The 19,489-nt window shown below is 40.5% G+C and overlaps 1 protein-coding gene across 1 annotated transcript in view; it reads right to left on the reverse strand.

Annotated features, from left to right (window-relative positions):
• Positions 1-19,489, reverse strand: part of CD101 (CD101 molecule) — a 39,755-nt gene that overhangs the window by 10,721 nt on the left and 9,545 nt on the right. The window contains exons 3-8 of the mRNA XM_027866765.1: positions 17,219-17,632; positions 15,647-16,036; positions 7,054-7,434; positions 5,255-5,665; positions 2,546-2,956; positions 573-968 (exon numbers count right to left, since the gene is read on the reverse strand). Coding sequence (XP_027722566.1) covers positions 573-968; positions 2,546-2,956; positions 5,255-5,665; positions 7,054-7,434; positions 15,647-16,036; positions 17,219-17,632 — 2,403 coding nt within the window. The remainder of the gene's footprint in view (positions 1-572; positions 969-2,545; positions 2,957-5,254; positions 5,666-7,053; positions 7,435-15,646; positions 16,037-17,218; positions 17,633-19,489) is intronic.

Genomic DNA, 19,489 nt, shown 5'->3' on the forward strand with positions numbered 1-19,489 from the left:
CACACACACACACACACACACACACACACACACACACACACACACACCCCTGCCAAACCTTTAGCAACCAGTAATTTACCATCTGATGCATTGTTGAGACTTGGTGTATAGCTGTATAGTCCCATAGGCAGCCAGCTAGATGTCACAGGGATAGAGGGCTAGGTGTGGAGTCAGGAAGTCCTGAGTCCTATCTGTCTTCAGATACCACTTACTAGCTGTGTGTCCCTGGGCAAGTCATTTAAACTCTGTCTATTTCAGTTTCCTCAACTACAAAATGGGGATAATAACAGCCATCTACCTCCTAGAGTTGTTGTGAGGGTCAAATAAGAAAATATTTATAAAGCACTTAGCACAGTGCCTGGCACACAGTAAGTGCTAAATAAATGCTGATTTCCTTTTTTTTTCTTCCATAGAAACACTAGATACCTGTTCTCTTAGGAGTTTCCCCTTTCTCCCTAATCCTTATTACTAAGAATAATAAAAGCAGACTTCTCATCCCCTCAAAAACACCTCCACCCAAGTTCATAAAGGCACCCCCAACCAACCAGGCAGGATGGTTAACCCTTTGTTACCTGAATGAAGCACTCTGAGCAGTGTATGTCCTGACTCATCTGAAGCTTGGCTGACCCAATTGCTGGGGCTCCCATGGAGCTGCCATTCCTCCACCTTACACCAGTACATCCCATTATCCACCATCTCCACGCTTCGAAGTTTCAGGACAAAATCTCCAGTGGATGAGCGGTAGCAATGCAGCTTTCCCTCATGTTCTTCCTTCCCATACTTCAGGACTCCATCATGTTGCATTTCCACTAGAACCACAACTCTAGAACGCTCTTGCATTCTGAACCAAACTACAGAGAAAAGGGACGTCGAGGGGCTCGGGCTCTCCAAACTGCAGTTGATGGTTACATCTCCGTGCTCAAGACTATTCTTAGTGTGATTTATCTTCCTGACATTTAGCTTATTTCCTGGGAGACAAAAAGGATGAAGGAAGCACATTTTTTTTTAATATCAGCCCTTAAGATCTTAAGTCTTAAATCTTAAAGTCTTAAGATTTTAAAATCATTCCATGAGGATGGAAATTCCTCTTTGGGAATTATTCACATCATCCTTACACCTCTGGGCCTCAATTTCCTCATCTGTAAATGAGGAACTTGGGCTAGTGGATCCCTAATATCTTTTTCCAGCTCAGAAATAGTGTATTCTCATCACTCTACCCTCTTTAGCCTTTTAATCTCCTTTATTCCCATGACCTCCATGATCGACTCTGAGCAGACAACTCCTAAATCTGTATACCTACCCTGGTCCGCAGTCTGTCCCCAGAACTCCAACCATGTAGTTCTCACTGCTTACTCCATATATGTTAGGATCCTGGCATGGAACAATGGAAGGGGCTTTGGATTTGGAGTCAGAGACTCTGGGTTAGAATCCCAGCTTTGCCCTTGATTACCTATATGACTTAGAGTGAGTTACATAATATCTCCAGCTCCCTTTCCTTCATTTGGAAAACTAGGGAGGTCAGAACTAGACGATTTCTAGGGTCCCTTCTAGCTCAAAATCTATGGTCTGCTCTAAAACACAGAAGCAAATTGCCAAATAGCACCTGGATGTATTTAAAGCCCCATATAACTGATTACATGGAAATGGGGTAAAAAGATGGAAAGTATCTTTTTTTTGTAGAAGGTGTTAGGATAAAAAGGACTCAAAAAAGGATGGAGAGTAAAGAGGTGAATTCCTCTGCCCACCTCCATTCCACATTTTCCTCTTGCCCCTGATCTTATGCCTCAAATAGATAATATTAATATTAATTAGCATTAATATTAATAACACAGTCTAAGCCTTTTTATCTCTTAGTGAACTTAACTCATATCTAGGAATACTCTTTTCTTTCTGAGTTGATAAACAAGCACATCGATGAAAAATCCATGATAAAATTAATCCTAGGTAGAATTAATCATCTGACCTATTACCTTGATTTCTATGTGTATTTGGAGCTATTTATTTAGCAGCTTAATTTGATTTTTGCTTAATCTCTCAGGACCCTAGATTTCAGTGGTATGAGGGCTCCCTGCACAAATGTGCATCATGGACACTACCTGCTTATCACCTTTACTAAAGGACACCACGTATTCATCTTCATGAGTTGCAGTGGCTGAAAAAAATTAGATCACCCAGGAGCCAACCTTCTGGGCACATGTCTCTACATAGTCCTTTACTATATGTAATAGCTCTTTAATTTGGAAGGACCTCCTAGGATTTGTACTCCATTGGCATAGTCCTTGAGAACCTACCTCCACTCTTTGGTGGAGTTTTGTCTTTTGAACACCTAATAAATGACTGTCTTAGAGAATAAAATAATAGATCACTCGATTGGTTTCGACCAATGCTTGCATGACAGCATTGACCAGTTAAATAAGCAAACCCACAGGTGGGAAATGTCAATACAGACAGGGTATAATTATTTGCTGATGATTGTTAGATATCATAGGCGGTTAGTGAACTTTGTATGTGGAATATTAATGTAATTTTAGCCTGGAGAATTTACCTATAGGCTTGAGTTTTAATTCTGTCTTTCCCGATTCCTTCTCCCCAAGCTTATGCCAAGAGCCACTTGTGGACCATAACCACTCCTCCACAGTGCAGTGATATGTCCCCTGGTCACTGTTATCTACATTCTGAATGTGGAGCTGAAACAGGTCTTTTGAAACCTTCTCACTGTGAAATTTCTGTTTCTTCTTTGCAGTCTGAAAATCATCACCATATTTGACAATATCATCTTGATCAGTTCTCAGGATCGTTAGCCACGATGCTTTATGAGAAAAAGGGAGGTAATACCAAGTGACGCTAATTTGAGTCTTTCCCTCAGTTTGCGATAAGATGCTACATTCAATTTCAGTTTCCATGTTGATGGAGATCTCTTGGACTTGACTGTCTGATTTCACCATCAGTTGACTCTCTAAATGAAAGAAAGAGTGACTTCTATTATTTTTCTATCACGATGGCCCTTCATCACACACATTGGGTTTATCATTCACATTTATATGATGGCTTTAAGGGTCAAAAAGACCATTATGCACATTATCTTTCGGATCAAGTGAGACCATATAGCAAAGTGCTTTTCAAACTTTTAAGTGCGATATCAAAGCTGGTTGTTATTATCTTCACAACAACCCTGGAAGGGAGAGAAAATGATCCTTTTATTTCTGTAATTTTAATTTTTATTGATGTCTTTTAATCACCTCTATTTCTGAATATGACCCTCTCTTTTCCTCTCCCTATCAAGCTATCCCTTGTAACAAAAATAAACAGAGAAAAAAAAGGCAGTTCAGTAAAAACGAATCCTCATACATCACTAGCTCTGTTACTGATTACTTCTGTGACCTTGGGCAAGTGACCTCATCTTTCTGGCCTCAGTTTCCTCACTTGTAAAATAAAGGAATTAGAGTAGATCTCTCCCAGCTCTAAATTAATGATAATACAAACTGAGATCTGATACTGTACCATATCCACAGTACTCAAACTCTGCAAAAAAAGGGGGGGAAGGAAGTATATTTTCTCATCTCCTCACTGGGGCCAGGCTTGATCGTTAGAATTATACAGCAGTCAGCCTTGTTTTGTTCTTTCCATTTACCTTATTGTAGTTATTTTTTACATTATTTTTCCTGTTTCTGATTACTTTGCTCAGCATATAAATACTGTATAAATATAATCTGCATAAATATGCTATATTTCATACTTAATATGCTTTATACTCTGCATAAAATGTATTTTATCTGATATTCTTGGGTCACATACATCTTCTTATACTTCTCTGAATTCTTTGTATTTGTAATTCTTTATGGCATAGTAATATCCTAGTATATTCACGTAATCACCATATGTTTAGCCATTCTTTAATCAACGAGTATGATAGATATAACTATAATTCTCATTTTACATAATCAATCCATCCATCAATAAATACTTATTAAGTACCTATGTGCCAGGCAGGGAAGCTAGGTGGCACAGGGAATACAGCTCCAGGCCTGGAATCAGTAAGACCTGAGTTTAAATCTGGCTTCAGACGTTTACTAGTTGTGTGATCCTGGGTGAGTCACTTCGACCTGTCTGCCTCAGTTTCCTCATCTGTAAAATGAGCTGGGGAAGGAAATGGCAAAACCACTCCAGTGTCTTTGCCAAGAAAATCCCAAATGGGGTCACAAAGAGTAGGACACAACTAAACAACAACAACAAAATGTGCCAGGCACTATACTAAGCCCAAGAGACAAAGTATGGTCCTTGTTCTCAAGGAACTTACAATCTAATAGATATTAGATATGATAAAACCTAGGCTCATAATAGTCAAGTCACTTGCCCACTTGTCACATGAATAGCAGATGTTAGAGATGAGGTTTGCATTCAGGTCTTTCCTGACCTCAAGCCCGGTATCCTTCCCACTTTACCCATGCTGTCTCTTGTCGATTGGAAGAAAGGCAGCTCACCTTAGCAATGACATCTCGTTCTGTCCAGGTTGCTTCTGAGTTCTCTATAAATTTGTTTAACATCAGCTCTGCCACCTTTAACAGGGCACAGATAGGTGGAAGTTGTGTAAAGAGGGATTCTGACTGTGTGCATTTACATATGGGCCACTTAGAAGGGGCTCTATACACATATTAGAGTCAGCTCTCAATTATTTCCAGGCAACTTTTCTGCTTTGCCATAAATAAACCATGGTAAATCTTGTTTTTAACTTCTTGGTAGTCAGGCCAACCTTGTAAACCACTACCTATCCTCAGGCCAAGTAAGATTCAGAAAACCAGCAAAGCTTGGAAAGAGAGAGAGAGAGAAAGAGAGAGAGAGAGGGAGATTACCTCTGCTCAGACCGTGCTGTACCTTGGAGTGAGAAAGGTGACCCATCTTTCTCCAGAATGAGGTAGAGAGCAATTAAGAATGCAGGTGAGAAAGCAGGTTAAGGAGGAGGAAAAATTTTCCATTTCTTCCTAATTTGGTTCTTGACATCATTACTTTATTATTTGGCTAAAGTTGTGTGAATTCCCAGAACATCGCACGCAGCCAATTTTAAATATAAGCACAAAAATGTATCTTAAAGCCAAATACACATGCTTTTTGGCTTATCCGTACAATTCCTCTGCTTCCAGAATAAAGAACATGCATGCAAACTACATGGTACATTTCGGGGGGAAAGCAGTTTCCTAACTTAACATAACAAGACAACTGCTAATAAGAGAAGGGATTTGTTTCAACTGAAGTTTACCTGGCAAAATAACATCTATCCCCAGTGGGTGAGAGATGACCATTGCTGCTCTCCTGGCTGGGCCATAAGTGTATTGTGTCTGTCTCTGGTAGGCTTCTACTTTACACTGGTATATTCCGGCGTTTTCTTCTGTGGCATCATAGATTAGGAGTTGAGAACCAGAAGAAGACTGTGAAACCTTCATTCTCTTTTGCATCTGCTCTTGGGAGTGGCCCCATTCAACGGTGCCATCCTGAGCGACCGTTACTAGTTGCTGATGATCTAACGCTCCCCGGGGCTGAAATTGCCAGGTTACTGTTATTGGCACCTTAAGGGCCGAGTAGTCAGAATGGATGATGCAGAACAAGGCAAAGGAGTCGCTGACTCTGACCTTGGGGTGGCGGCTCTGCAGATTCACACGTAAACCTGAATCTGCAGTTAGAAACAAGGAACACATTCTCAGGACGGTTATAAGATGCAAACACAGCAGGTCCATAGCTTCCTAGCTGTTGCTACTGCATATTCAAGTCCAAGTGTTCATACCACACAGGGAGATGCTGCATATTGTCAGGCTGAAATCAATCTAAATTTATACTTTCTGTGCAGGCTAACTCTCTCCTAAACCTGCTGACAGTTGATACAGCCAATGGTGTTTCCTCTAGATGTTTTTTTAGGCATTTACTCAAGGATAAAACACCGCAAGCCCCCAATCTGTCCCTCTAAAGTCACAACTCCATGCTGCTCAGTAGCCTAAGAACTGTTCCTTTCAAGGGATGGGGGGGATGGGATGGACTCTGCTAACTACTAACCCTTAGCTCCAGCTGTCAGGGTGGGGACCTCTTGGCTGTCATGAATTCCCAACATACATGTCACGTGGTGATTCCAGGAGGAAGGAGCCATTTTCAACCCTTAGAGTTAACTCAAGTGTCATGATTTGATATCTGTTTCAAGGATCACTAAATGTTACAGATGTAGTGGCCTAAGATTACACTTTGTAACATGGAGCACACTTCCACCCACACCTCAGCCCTTTTGGCTGTAAATGATTTGACCATCCCATTAAACCATGTTCCCTTGGGGAAATAACATCACACAAGTGCTATTTTCTTATTGAGAACTATCCCGTGGAAAAGGAATTAGTCTGGTTGCTTGGTCCCAAAGGCATAACTGGCAAGTGGGTGAAAGGTGGAAATAGGTGGATTTAAGCCTGATGTGAGGAAAAAACTTCGGAACAATTAGAAATATACCAAAATGAAATGGGCTGGGGAAGGAGGCAGGGGACTCCTTTTCATGGGAGTTCTTCAAGAATTGACCAGATGGTTACTTGTCCAGAATGTATTATAATAATACATAATATATTGTAATACTGTATTATCTAATAATGTAAAATAATATATTATAATAATGTAGTATATAATATACATTATACTAATGTATGGTGTATTACAATGATGTATGATATGTATTATAAGTATAAGAATGCACAATAGTATATTATTATAATAATGTATCATAATTATTATATATGGTATAATTATATTATAAATATGTATATAATATATAAGTACAAATAATATATTATAATTATAGTTATTATTGTATTATATATTATATTCAATAATAGAATATGTTGCAATAATATAATATCTATGATATAATAGTCTATTACAATCTAATCTAATCTAAATACAGAATGTATTATAAGAAGGGAATTCTTTTTCCAATATGGGTTGGACTAGATGACCATTAAGGTCCCTTCTAACTTTAATATTCTGCAATTCTGTGAAATAGAAGACAAGAAAAGGATCTGATTGACTTACTTAGTGAGTTCACAGTGACTGAAGTCTTCTGAGCCCAGCTCAAACCTCCATCCTTATTCTGAAACTCTGTCACTTTGCATTCATAAGTCCCTCCGTCTGTCATTAAGGTGTTGAAGATCTCCAGTCGGAATGTGGCCACGTTATCTTTCTCCAACCTTATACAGCCATAGTTGCTACGGTCTTTGTAGGAAGGACCCAGGTGCACAGTACCATCTTTTTCCAGGCTACCTACGAGCTCTGGCTGCTGCAGGTCAACTGGAATATGCCACCAGACAACGGACAGAGGATGTTCTGCTCCATTCAACTTACAGCGAAAAATTAGGGCCTCTCCCTCCCATAGTGATCTCTTTCCATTCTCTGTAGATAGTTCCATATTTTTTGCTGTGGATTTTATTTGTGAGAATCAATTTGTTGTTTCATTAAACAAACAAAAATTTCCATCATTCTATACCTGGTGAAATCCTCATTAATTTAGATTCTGATATTTTGAACTTGTCCTGCCTAATGTCATTAATTGATTTCACAAAAATATGATGTTAAAAGAAATAATATTATTGGGGGCAGTTATTCCCATAGGAAGAATGCTATAAATAGGACAGTAAGTAGACCTAGACTGGAAGGAGTTAATATCCTAGGAGCTAAGGTATGAGTTTGCATTACCACCAATTATCTAATTAGCAACTGAGGCAACCAGTCTGAATTAATTACAGCTTTCTCTCCTTCCCTTCCTACTTCTGTCCCTTTCCACTATTTTTATTTACCTCTTCATACCCTATTTGGGTATATATTGTTCTTGTATAGAGTAAATAGGGCAGCTAGGTGGCGCCATAGTGCATAGTGCTGGGCCTGGAGTCAAGAAGACTCATCTTCCTGAGTTCAAATCTGGCTTCAGACACTTATTAGCTGTGTGATCCTGAGCAAATCACTTCACCCTATTGGCCTCAGTTTCCTCATCTGTCAAATGGGCTGGAGGAGGAAATGGCGAACCACTCCAGTATCTTTTGTCAAGACAACCCCAAATGGGGTCTCAAAGAGTCAGACATGACTGAAATAACTGAGCAACAATAGAGTGAACATGTACATCCTGATATTATGGCTCCTCAGAGTCACTTAGATTAATAACTTTGATAAAAGCATAGATGATAGGCTTACCAGATTTTCGGATGGTGCAAAACTGGGAGGAATAGCAGATATACTGAAAGATGGAATTGGGATCACAAAAGGTACCAACAGGCTAGAATAATGGACAGAGATTAACAAAACTAAATTTAATAGGAATAAATGTAAACTCTAGGATTGGGGTCCAAAGAGATCGACTGTTTAAGTACAAGATGGAGGAAATGGGGTTGCAGAGAAATTTAGGTGAAAAAGACATGGGTGGTTTTAATGGATCACAAGTTCAGTATGAATCAGCCAGGTAATGTGGCACCCAAAAGAGAAGATGTGATAATCTTAGGCTGCAAGAAAGAAAATGTAGCATCTAGAGCGAAGGACATAATGATCCTTTTGTATTTTGACCTAACAGAGCCACATCTTGATTTCCATTTCTGGAAGCCAACTTTTAGAAGAGACGTCGACATTGGCAAGCTGGAGCACAGTTGGAGAAGGACAACCACTATGGCGAGGGGACTTGGAACCTTGCCATATGAGCATCAGTTAAGGGAATCATGGATGTTCAGTCCAGAGAACAGAAGATTTAAGATGGTATATGACAGCTGCCTTCAGTATATGAAATATTATCACATGGAAGAGGGATTGCATTTATTCTTTGATCCCAGAATACAGAAATAGGAACAATGGGAGTAGAAGTAACAGGAGTCCAAATTTTAGCTCAACAGAAGAAAAAATTCCTAATATATGCTATGTGTGGAAAGGAAGGGAAATTCTATTAAACAAGTGGGAGAAATTACCAGAAAGAATAGATGGATTTGATTATGCAAAAATCAAGCCTATTTGCACAAGAAAAATTAATGTAACCAAAATAAAAAGGAAAGAAATTAAATGGGAAAATATGTTTCATAAATAGACTTTAGATTTCAGGGATCTGTGCTTTTGTCAGTGAGAGAGCTCCTTCTGCTACAATCTCAGAGGAAAGTCTTACTCTTTTGTTTGGCATTTAAAGCCCTTCGTAACTCGCATCCTCTCTGCCTTTCCAGTTCTTACTCCCCTCCGCAAACTCTACAGTCCAGCTATACTTTCCTTCTGGCTGCCCCTCACACATTCCATCCCATGTATTTGCACAGCCTGTTCTCCATATACGGAATGCTCTTCCTCATTGATTCTACCTCCTAGCTTTCTTGGCTACCTTCAGCATTCAGCTCCAGTCTCCTCTTCTGCAGGCGGCCTTTCCCATTCTTCTCCCTCCTCCTCCCCACCTTCTCTTTGGCAGTCCTATAGACAGGAGGTTGTGGGTTCTGCAGAGTTATCATCCAGATCACGTTACACCTATTTAGGTCTTCATAATCCAGGCTGATATTAATTTACTTATAATTGATTATTTTAGAGGTTGAACATTTTTTTCTAATTTGCATATCATCTTTTATAATTGTTTATTCATATCCACTGACCATTTATTAGGGAATGGGCATTTCCCTCAGATATTTATATATGTCCCTTGTTTTTAATGTCATTTTAGTCTATTACATTTGCCACAAATATTTATCCCGATCTATTCTATTATTTTATGTAATTACAATACTAGTAACTAACATTTTTACAGTCACCTAATGTTTACAAAGCACTTTGCATATGGCATCACATTTGATCCTCAAAATAATGCGAAGAGGCAGGCACTATTTTTATCCCCATCTTATAAATAAGGAAACTGAGGCTGAAAAATGTCAAGTGACTTGGCAAGGGCCGGACAGCAAGTAGGTACCTAAAGCTGGATCTGAATCTAGCTCTTCTTGATTTCAGGAACAGTGCTCTAGCCACCAAGCTGCCTTTACAACATACAGAAAAGAAGCAGCATGTCATGGTGGAAACCAGAATTGGCTTTGAAGCTAGGAGGACCTCAGTTCCAGTCTTGCCTTTTACATATTCTGGTTGGGTGACTCTGGGCAAATCACTTAAATTCTCAGTCAACTCTATAAGACTATGAGTTACAGGGAAGGTGGCCGCCTGCATCGGAAGATGGAGCATCTTTCTTTACCCAGGAAGGAAGAATTTTATTTTTCACCCATACCGATGAATCAGAGATTGAGTCTCTACCCATATGTTTACATATAATATACATCTGTATTGACAGTAGATTTTTATTTATGAATGTTTATAGACAGTAGTATTTTTATAAACAGTACGGTCCATGAGGAGGCAGCGTATGGTACGGTGTCAGGGGCAGAGACAGGACTTGAACTCAGCACATCTGGAATCTATTCAACCCCTGTAGCCATCCACCAGGTCAGCAGGGCCTACTCAGCACAGGCATCTTGGCATCTGACCTGCCTCTGTACAAGAACCCCCATCCCCACCCACCTTCGCATACATACATAATCTACCTCTGAGACTCTGTGACTCCCATGATTCTGCAATGAATTCATTTCTATCATTGCTACCAAAAAGGCCATGACTACTTCTCTAACAATCCCTAGGCCAGCCCAGATCAAAACTCTTTTGCCTGGTCGCTGTTCCCCTCTCTGTATTGTATTTTTCATTAAAATGTAAGATCCTTGAGGACAGGCACAGCTTCACTTTTATGTTTGTATTACCAGCGACCTAGTAAACAGTAAACACTTAATAAGTGCTTGTTGACTCAGTTCTAGACCCCAACTCTTACTGGCTTCATGGTCCTGGGCAAATGACTTAATATTTCTGAGCCTTAGTTTCCTGTATTACGGACGTGCTGATACCTGTACTACCGACCTCACAAGATTATTATGAGGAAAGCATTTTGAAAGTGCTCTGTAAAGGCAGGTTATTATTTGTACTGAATATTTATTTTTGTGTAATCTAATCTACCATGTTCCTCATCATTTCTTTTGTTTGTTCAATAAACACAAATGTAACCTTCATCCACGGTTGAGATAAATATTTTATTCCCTTCATTTGCAAAGGCAGCGTGGCCTCGGGGATAAAAACATAGGACTTTTGAGATTGGGTTTCAGTTTAGCCTCTGACACTTGGTAGCTGTGAGATCCTGACTGAGTCACTTAACTATGCTCAGCAAAGTGCAGTTTTGTTGTTCAATTGTTACAGTTGTGTCTGACTCTATGTGACCCCGTTCGGGGTTTTCTTGGCAAAGATACCAGAGTGGTTTGCTATTTTCTTCTCCAGCTCATGTTACATATGAGGAAACTGAGGCAAACAAGGTCAAGTGACTTGCCCAGAGTCTCACAGACTGGAATTAAGGAAGATGAATCTTCCTGGCTCCAGGCCTGGCACTCTATACACTATGGCGCCACCTAGCAGCCCGTTCATCAATTGTTAATGTGGGTATAATACTACCAGCAGCACCCATCTCATGGTGGTGTTGAGAGACTCAGATAGAAATGTCACTGTTAAAATTCATTCTGTTTTTATGGTTTCCCTTTGATGGGAGGCGCCTTCTTCAGTCAACTTCAAATCTCACTTCTCCCACTGATTAGCTGTGTGATCATGAGGCCGCTAGATGGCGCCAAAGTGCACTGAGTGCTGGGCCTGGAGTCAGGGAGACTCATCTTCACCAGTTCAAATCTGTCCTCGGACACTTACTGGCTGTGTGACCCTGGGCAAGTCACTTCTCCTTGTTTGCCTCAGTTTCTTCACCTGTAAAATAAACTGGAGAAGGAAATGGCAATCCCTCCAGTATCTTTGCCAAGAAAACCCCAAATGGGGTCATAGAGTCAGACACAACTGAACTGACCGTGGGAAAGCCCCATTAACCTTTCTAAGCTTCAACTTCCCCATCTGTAAAATGGGGATAATAAGAAATACCTGTAGTAACTACACCACAGGTTTGTTATGAGACCCTAATGAAATAATAGGTCATAGAATTATGGGTTTAGAGCTGGAAGGGAGCTTAGGGGTAATCTAGCCCAATTCCCTCGTTTTACAGATGAGGAAAATGAGACCCAAGGAAATCAAGTGACTTTACCAAGGTCAGACAATAAATGGCAGAGATTTAAGTGGTAAGATTTGAACACAGGTCCTAAGACTCCAGAACCAAGACTCTTTTCCCTATGCCGTGATGTCTTTAATATGCTGTTTGCTCTTTTGCAGAATGATATGCCAACATTTACAATCCCAGACTGAGTTTGTCTCTTCCAAATCCTTTTTAATTAGTCAGCCCCTTTCCTTCAATCTTTCTGCTGCAAAGGGAAAATTAGTTATGTTCCTTCATCTAAAGCATGATTCAACTCTATGAAATAAGGAAGCAAATAATCCATTTAATTCTGCTTACTGTAGCAAGTGCTCAGAAGGCAATGGTTCAAATGTGGTTTGTGCTCCTCTGAGCATGGAAAGTATTGACATTTCCATAGCGCCTGAATGTCGACAGATCCCTTTACATCCATTCTCCCGTCTGATCGTCCCAATCTCTTGGTGAGATGCAGTTTTCAATCCCCATTTTACAAATACAGTAACTGAGGCTCAGAGAGAGATGCGATTGGCCCCAGATTCCACAGAATAAAGGGGAGAAAGAACCTACATTCACTCACGTTTCAGTCTGTTGACTCCAAGCCCAGTGCCCCTCAGAGGAGCTTAGAGCAGTCTGATTAACGAACGGCTGAAAACAGAGCTCCCCATAACGTCAACTTCCTTCTTATTTGTTAGGATAAGCTGACCTTCACAGTCTTTTCAGTCATCCCCTTACACAAAGATCTTAACCACTATCTTCCCAAACAAGCTACAGGATCCACATGTTTATATATTTCTATTTTCCAAAGATTAGACTTGGGCTAATGTTTGTAAACAGGTAAAGTGAAACATGAATTCCTGTAGAGTCTGAGATTTTATAATACGCATATATATGTGCATATATATATATATATATATATACATATTTGGGTGGAGCTGGAGGGAAATTCTTTGGATGATGGCATCATCAGAATAGGAAAACTCTCTTTACTAATGCGGATCTACAACCACAGCATTGTTCAATTTATATTATTAGAGAATCGCCAGAGGTAAATAACTCATCCACAGCTGCACAGAGGGAAGGAAAGGGGGCAAACATTTATTAAACACCTACTCTGTGCCACATGGACAGCTACGTGGCACAGTGGATAGAGTGCAAGCCCTAGAGCAGGGATGGGGAACCTGCCCTAGAGTCAGGAAGACCTGAGTTCAAATGCAACCTTAGACATTTACTAGCTGTGTGACTCTGGGCAAGTCACTTCACCCTGTTTGCCTCAGTTTCCTCATCTGTAAAATGAGCTGGAGAAGGAAATGGCAAAGCACTCCAGTATCTTTCTGAAGAAAACCTCAAATGGGGTCACGAAGAGTTGGACGTGATGGAATTGACTGAACAAGAAAAACATGGGCCACATACTTTACTAAATGCTTTACAAATATTATCATATTTGACCCTTAGAACAACCCTGGGAGGTAGGTGCTATTATTATCATCCCCATTTTATAGACGAGGAAACTGAGGCTAAGAGGGATTAAGTGACTTGCCCAGGGTCAAACAGCTGGTATGTATCTGAGGCTAGCTTTGAACTCAGGTCTTTCTAAGGCAGCTAGGTGACTCAGCGGATAGAGTGCTGGGCCTGGAGTCAGGAAGACCTGCCTGAGTTCAAATCTGACCTCAGATATTAAGTGAACCTGGGCAAGTCACTTAACCCCCATTTGCTTTAATCCACTGGAGAAGGGAATGGCAAACCACTCCAGTGTCTTCACCAAGAAAACCCCATGGATATAGCACTGGCATACTATGGTCCACGGCATCATGAAGTGTCCGACACAACCCAACAACAACAGAAACAACTTCTAATTTCAGGTCCTGGGCTCTATCCTCTGTGCCTCTTAGCCGCCCACATGTTTCAGAGATTGGGCTTGAACCGGGGTGCTCTACTCTCAGGTCAGCTCTTTATCTAATACCTCCTGCTGCCTCTTGAGTAGGCATTTAATATAAAATGCCTTGTAAACCTGAAAATGCTACATAAATTTCAATCATCATTCCAAGGACAGAAAAGCACAGACCATGTTGGAGCAAGCACCCTGGAAGCACACACTGCAATAAGCAGAATTTAAACATATCATTTGCCTCTTTCCTTTATACAGTCGAGTCATGTTTGGAATGTAGGAACATGACTATTCTCCCCCACACCGACGAAAGATGGAAGGGAAGAGACTAATCAATAGCATTTGGAAGAGGTAAGCTCCACTGGGGACCATGAGTCCTGGCGTGTTATTTTCCAAAAGGAAGAACAAAACGCAGGAGGCAACATAGTGCAGCAAAAAGAGCTCTCAATCTGGAGTCCTAGGGCCTGGATTCAAATCCTGACTCTGCCATTTATTAAATGAATGACCCGTGAGAAAGTCACTCGACTTCCCTCATCTGTAAAACGAGGGTGTTGGCCTGGAGAGCCTGAGGTCCCCTCCTGCTCTTCATCTGTGATCCTCAGATCTTCCCGTTTACCCGCCCACATGACAATTCTATCTCCTTTACTGCTTATCCACTCTTCTTCACCCTACTCTCCAGGCAAGAGGGTTGAGATGTTTTTTGTGTGATTCCTTCTTTAAGTATGAAAAACCAGAACTTCTAAAAATAGTTACAAGAGTATCACAGAAATCTAGAACTGAAAGAGACCTTAGGGATTATCTTATCAAAATCCCTCATTTTACAGGTAAGGAAACTGAGGCCCAGACAGGATAGGTAGCTTATTCAAAGACATAAAGCTAGTTAGTTGCAGATATGAAACCAGACTTTGAGTTACCCTGGTTCCCAATCTACCACAGTTTTTCTTTGTGGAATTGTTTCAGACCTGTCAGGTTCGTCATGACCCCATTTTGGGGTTTTCTTGACAAAGATGCTGGAGTGGTTTGCCATTTCCTTCTTCAGCTTATTTTCCAGCTGAGGAAATTGAGGCAGTCAGGGTCACATATCCAGTAAGCTTCTGAGGCTGGATTTGAATTCAGGGACATGAGTCTTCCTGATTCCAAGCCCAGTGCTCTATCCACTGTGTGACCTAGCTTCCTACACTTTCTCTTTCTATCAAGCTATTTTAGGGAGAATTATTTGCCTAAATAATAATAAATAAAAGCGAACTGAGGGTGAGCAACTCGGCATTCAGGAAGACAGTTCAAATCCAGCCTCTGACATTTAGCTGTTTAACCTCCTGGCAAATCATTCACTCTCTCCAAATTCCAGGCAACTCTCCTAAGACTCATCTACCAAGCCATATGGATTGACATTGCAACGGTGGAAGAAATTCTCATAACAATGAAATCACATATTGACATAGTCACTTTATATAGGAGGGTTCACCACATCCTTCCTTCCAATAAGAACTTTCCTTGATGTATTTCAAATGAGACACGATTTATACTCAGTTTCTCAGGATGCATCCCTTGTGCAAATGGAGACACACCTGGACTCACGAAGGAGGAAATATTAAGAGTAAGATTCTTGTTCAGACATGTGTTTTTTCAAGGATGGTCCTATCCTTACCTACCTGTTGGCTTTCTGAGATGTATATTGATGTCTGCAAATTGCTTTCTCTGAGGGGGCCCTGGAAAGTCCTTGTGAGAGCTCTCCTCCTCCGCCACCTCACACCTGTATGTACCTTCATCCTGAAGACCCAAGGAGGAGATGGTGAAGGTGAAGGCCTTGGGACTGATCTTTGACACCTGGAGCTGCCCAAGGTTGGCTCTTTCTTCATAGTCTTTCTTTAAGCCCAGAACACCACTAGCATCAATACTGCCAATGTCAGTGGCATTCAGGTACCAGACCACCTGCAATCTTCGGTTCTGGCTGCTCTTTGACACCACTGAGCAGATCAGTTGCAAAGGCTGCCCTATGGCAAAGGAACTTTCCACAGAAATATTAACTTGAAAATCTCTAACTGGGAAAACAAAAGTGAGACATTTATTTGCAAGATGCACTTCATTTCTCCTCGCCTCCTTTCAGTAACAGAAAGATCATAATATTACAGTAGCCTTTAACTTCTTGAAACCAGTAATCACTCATTTCCTGCCTGAGCTATAACTAAGGCAGGCTGACCAGGGCTTTTCCCGAGGGTGCTGAAATTTATCAGGTGCTGAAAGCATTTGTACTCTGATAGTTAAAAACAATTAAGCTCATTTAGTTCCTTGTTAGCAAGAACAATGAGCTAAAATAAGGAATTACTACAGATATGCTTTGTCCCCTCTCATTTCCCCCAATGATTCAGTCTCTACCTGAACCCTCCCTGTTTTCTCCCCTGGCTATAGCCTTCTCCACAGAAGCCTTATGTTCTCTCCCTACATGAGGCCTTGAGTCCTAGGATCTGAATTCTTTCCTTGAGATCTTCCCCTGAAACTGAATTTGTCTTAAAAAGTTGATTTGAGTTCTTTCTTGCTGCTCTCCCTGGACCCTTAGAATTGCTAGTTACTCTTCTGTATCCCACAAGGGAACAGGAAGTGACCCAGAGAGCATAGAATCTTAGGAAATCTTTTTTTAATCAAGCCCAGGATTTTTTTTCTAGACAGAATGTCTAGATAATCTTTTGGCTGACTGGGCTCAGAGTCAGGTGACTTCCTGCCCTGATTATGTTGCTGACCTCATAGAAGTGAGGGTCCATCCAAGAGTGACATAAAGCTGTGTTGAAGAAGGGAAAAAAACAGCACAAACAAAAAAGAAACTTCGTATGACAAATTTCAGTTTTTTAGAGATGCAATTGAGATATAACTATCAAGGAAGGGGACTCATTCTTACAAATGACCTGTGGACTGTCATTCATTACTTAATCAATCAATCAATCAACCAATGAATATTTATTGAGTCCCTGATATATGCTAGATGCGGTGCTAGGCGACATCCCATATACAATCTCATGTGGATAGAATTAAATTGGAACACTGCACTCTTAATACCTATAATTCCCACAAGGCCAAATCCTAGTTTACTCAAACCTTCTAGAAAATGTATTTTGGAACTGAGGCAAAATGGAGTCCCCAAATGGACTTCCTTTTCCTCTCATTAAAATAAAGACACCTCTAAACATACACCAGCGTGGGAATAATTAATCACCTAAGAAGAGTCTTACCTTCAGGTTGAACTATCAATATAGCTTTGTCTGTCTGTTTCCGAGTGATAAACGTCCATGTCTCGTCAGGGTCCTGGATCCATTCAACGGCTTCACAGAATAGCTGGCCTTGGTCCACAGGCTGCAGTCTCCCTATGGACAACCTGAAGGCTGTATTCCCGATTTTGTCTAGCCTCACATCCCCTGCTGAAAACCTCTCTGTGTAGGAGGATCCGGGGATCAAGATAAAATCTTTGGACAGGGAAATGATCTTGGTGGCTTGGTTTCCTCTTTCCTGAAGTCGGTACCAGGAGACAGAGAGGTGGGTGTGTTGAGTTGTGGCCTTGGAGACCTCACAGGTAAGTGTTAATGACTCTCCTTCCTCTCTGTTGAGAGTCTGAGGACTCATGGTCACAGAGAGGGTATCTGGAATCACTGAACACAAGAGAAATAATGATGTCCATAGCACGGTATTATATACCATGATAGAATGAAAAGAATGCAAGACTTGGATTCCAGGGCCCTAGGTTCAAATCCCAGCTCTGACACTTAGGATCTGGGAAAGTCAGTTAATCTCTAAACATCTCAATTCCTCATCTGCAAATCTGAAATTATATTTCTAGTATCATAGACTCATAGGATGTAGAATTTAGAGATCATCAATTGAAACTAGCTTATTTTATGGATGAGAAAACAGACTTCCTCAAGGTCACACAGGTCCAGGGATGTGCTCATGAGAGCCACCTGTTAAATTTTCAGTGTGAAGATCTATATCTTGGAAATCAGCAAGTGCTATAAATTAAGGCTTAATTTATTGTTTTGTTGATTGTCTAGACTTCAGAAAGTGAAGGAGAAAATGTAAGTCATGCCAATTAAACTTAAAAGTGGGCTGTGCTTTTTTTGGGGAGCCAATTGTTAAACATTTACCAGCACACTCCTGCACATGTTGTAAGTAGCAGAGCCATAATTTGATCCCAGGTACCCTTATTCCAAATTGAGCCCTCTTTTTGTGATTTTGAGTTTACTGGCAAGTATTGGTAAGCACCTCATTTAAGAATATCAAAGACTACCTCAAAGAGTTGTCAGGAGGGTATTATATAAATGTAATATTATTATTATTATTATTATTATTATTATTATGATATGAAAGTAATGCTACTTGACCACCATCATGACAGCTTTTTATTCAACTAGCCATGTTCTATTTCCCCATCTCCACTGTGACCAATAGCATATATTTGCAAAAGAATGGACTGGGCCATCAACGTAGTGCCATGATACAGATCAAAGCCACCTGGGGCATAAGACAACTGAACTCTGGCTTCATTAGCATGTGGCTCCAAGCAAGTTGGCTAATCAGCCTCAGGTAATACTTAAATGGTGCAGTGGAAAGAATACAGAACTAGGAGCCAGGAAACCTGGATTCAAGGCCCAACCCTCTCATCAGCTTATTGTGCAACTTGGCAAAGCGCACCCCTTGAAGGGCTTCAATTTCTTCATTTGTCAAATGAAGGAGTTGATGAGAAACTCTCTAAAGTCTTGTAGCCTTACAGTCTGTGACCTATGATTCTTAGGTGACATAAAATGCATAGATAGAGTTTTGGCACCAAGAAGGAAAAAAAAATATCACACAAGCTTATATCAATTCTTCACTTGGGTTGAAACAAAAGGGCAAACCCAAAGACCAAGGCTTTCCATGGAATAACCAAGACAATTAGAGAATCTCTAATTAGCAATAACAACCTCTAAGCTAACCAGGAAGTTCACTGAGAGCCTGGATACTTAAAAAAAATAGTATAACCACCTAACCCTACATGGTAGGGATGATAGATAAAGAGGACATACTGCATTTAGAGAGAAGATGCACCTTTATTTCTGGGCTCTAAATCATTTGGACAAACATGAAATGTGCTTTTTCCATGAAATATATACTCCAAAATAAACCTGTGGTTTCATCAATATGGGCATTCCCTACAATGATGCAGATGGCGAACCATTCATGCATGCCCATCCTGTGCAACTGGCATTCAAGTTTTCCACAGGTACCTCCATTTCATTCTCTTGACCTCGTATAGAAGCCAGTGGAGCACTTGGGCTGGTAATCCACTGGTAAGCCCTCACTCTTGTTACCTCCATTTTTGGCCACACATTTCTTCACTTATCTTATACATTGATTGGATACATTGCATTCTAGATTTCAGTCACAAAAAGAATGAAAAATATGATGTACCATTGAATCACATTATAACAATGTACTATTAAATCACATTATATCATAGGATTTTGCAACTG

The sequence above is a fragment of the Vombatus ursinus genome, unplaced genomic scaffold (assembly GCF_900497805.2).
Source record: "Vombatus ursinus unplaced genomic scaffold, bare-nosed wombat genome assembly UNPS02014782.1, whole genome shotgun sequence".
In the NCBI taxonomy this organism is placed as follows: domain Eukaryota; kingdom Metazoa; phylum Chordata; class Mammalia; order Diprotodontia; family Vombatidae; genus Vombatus; species Vombatus ursinus.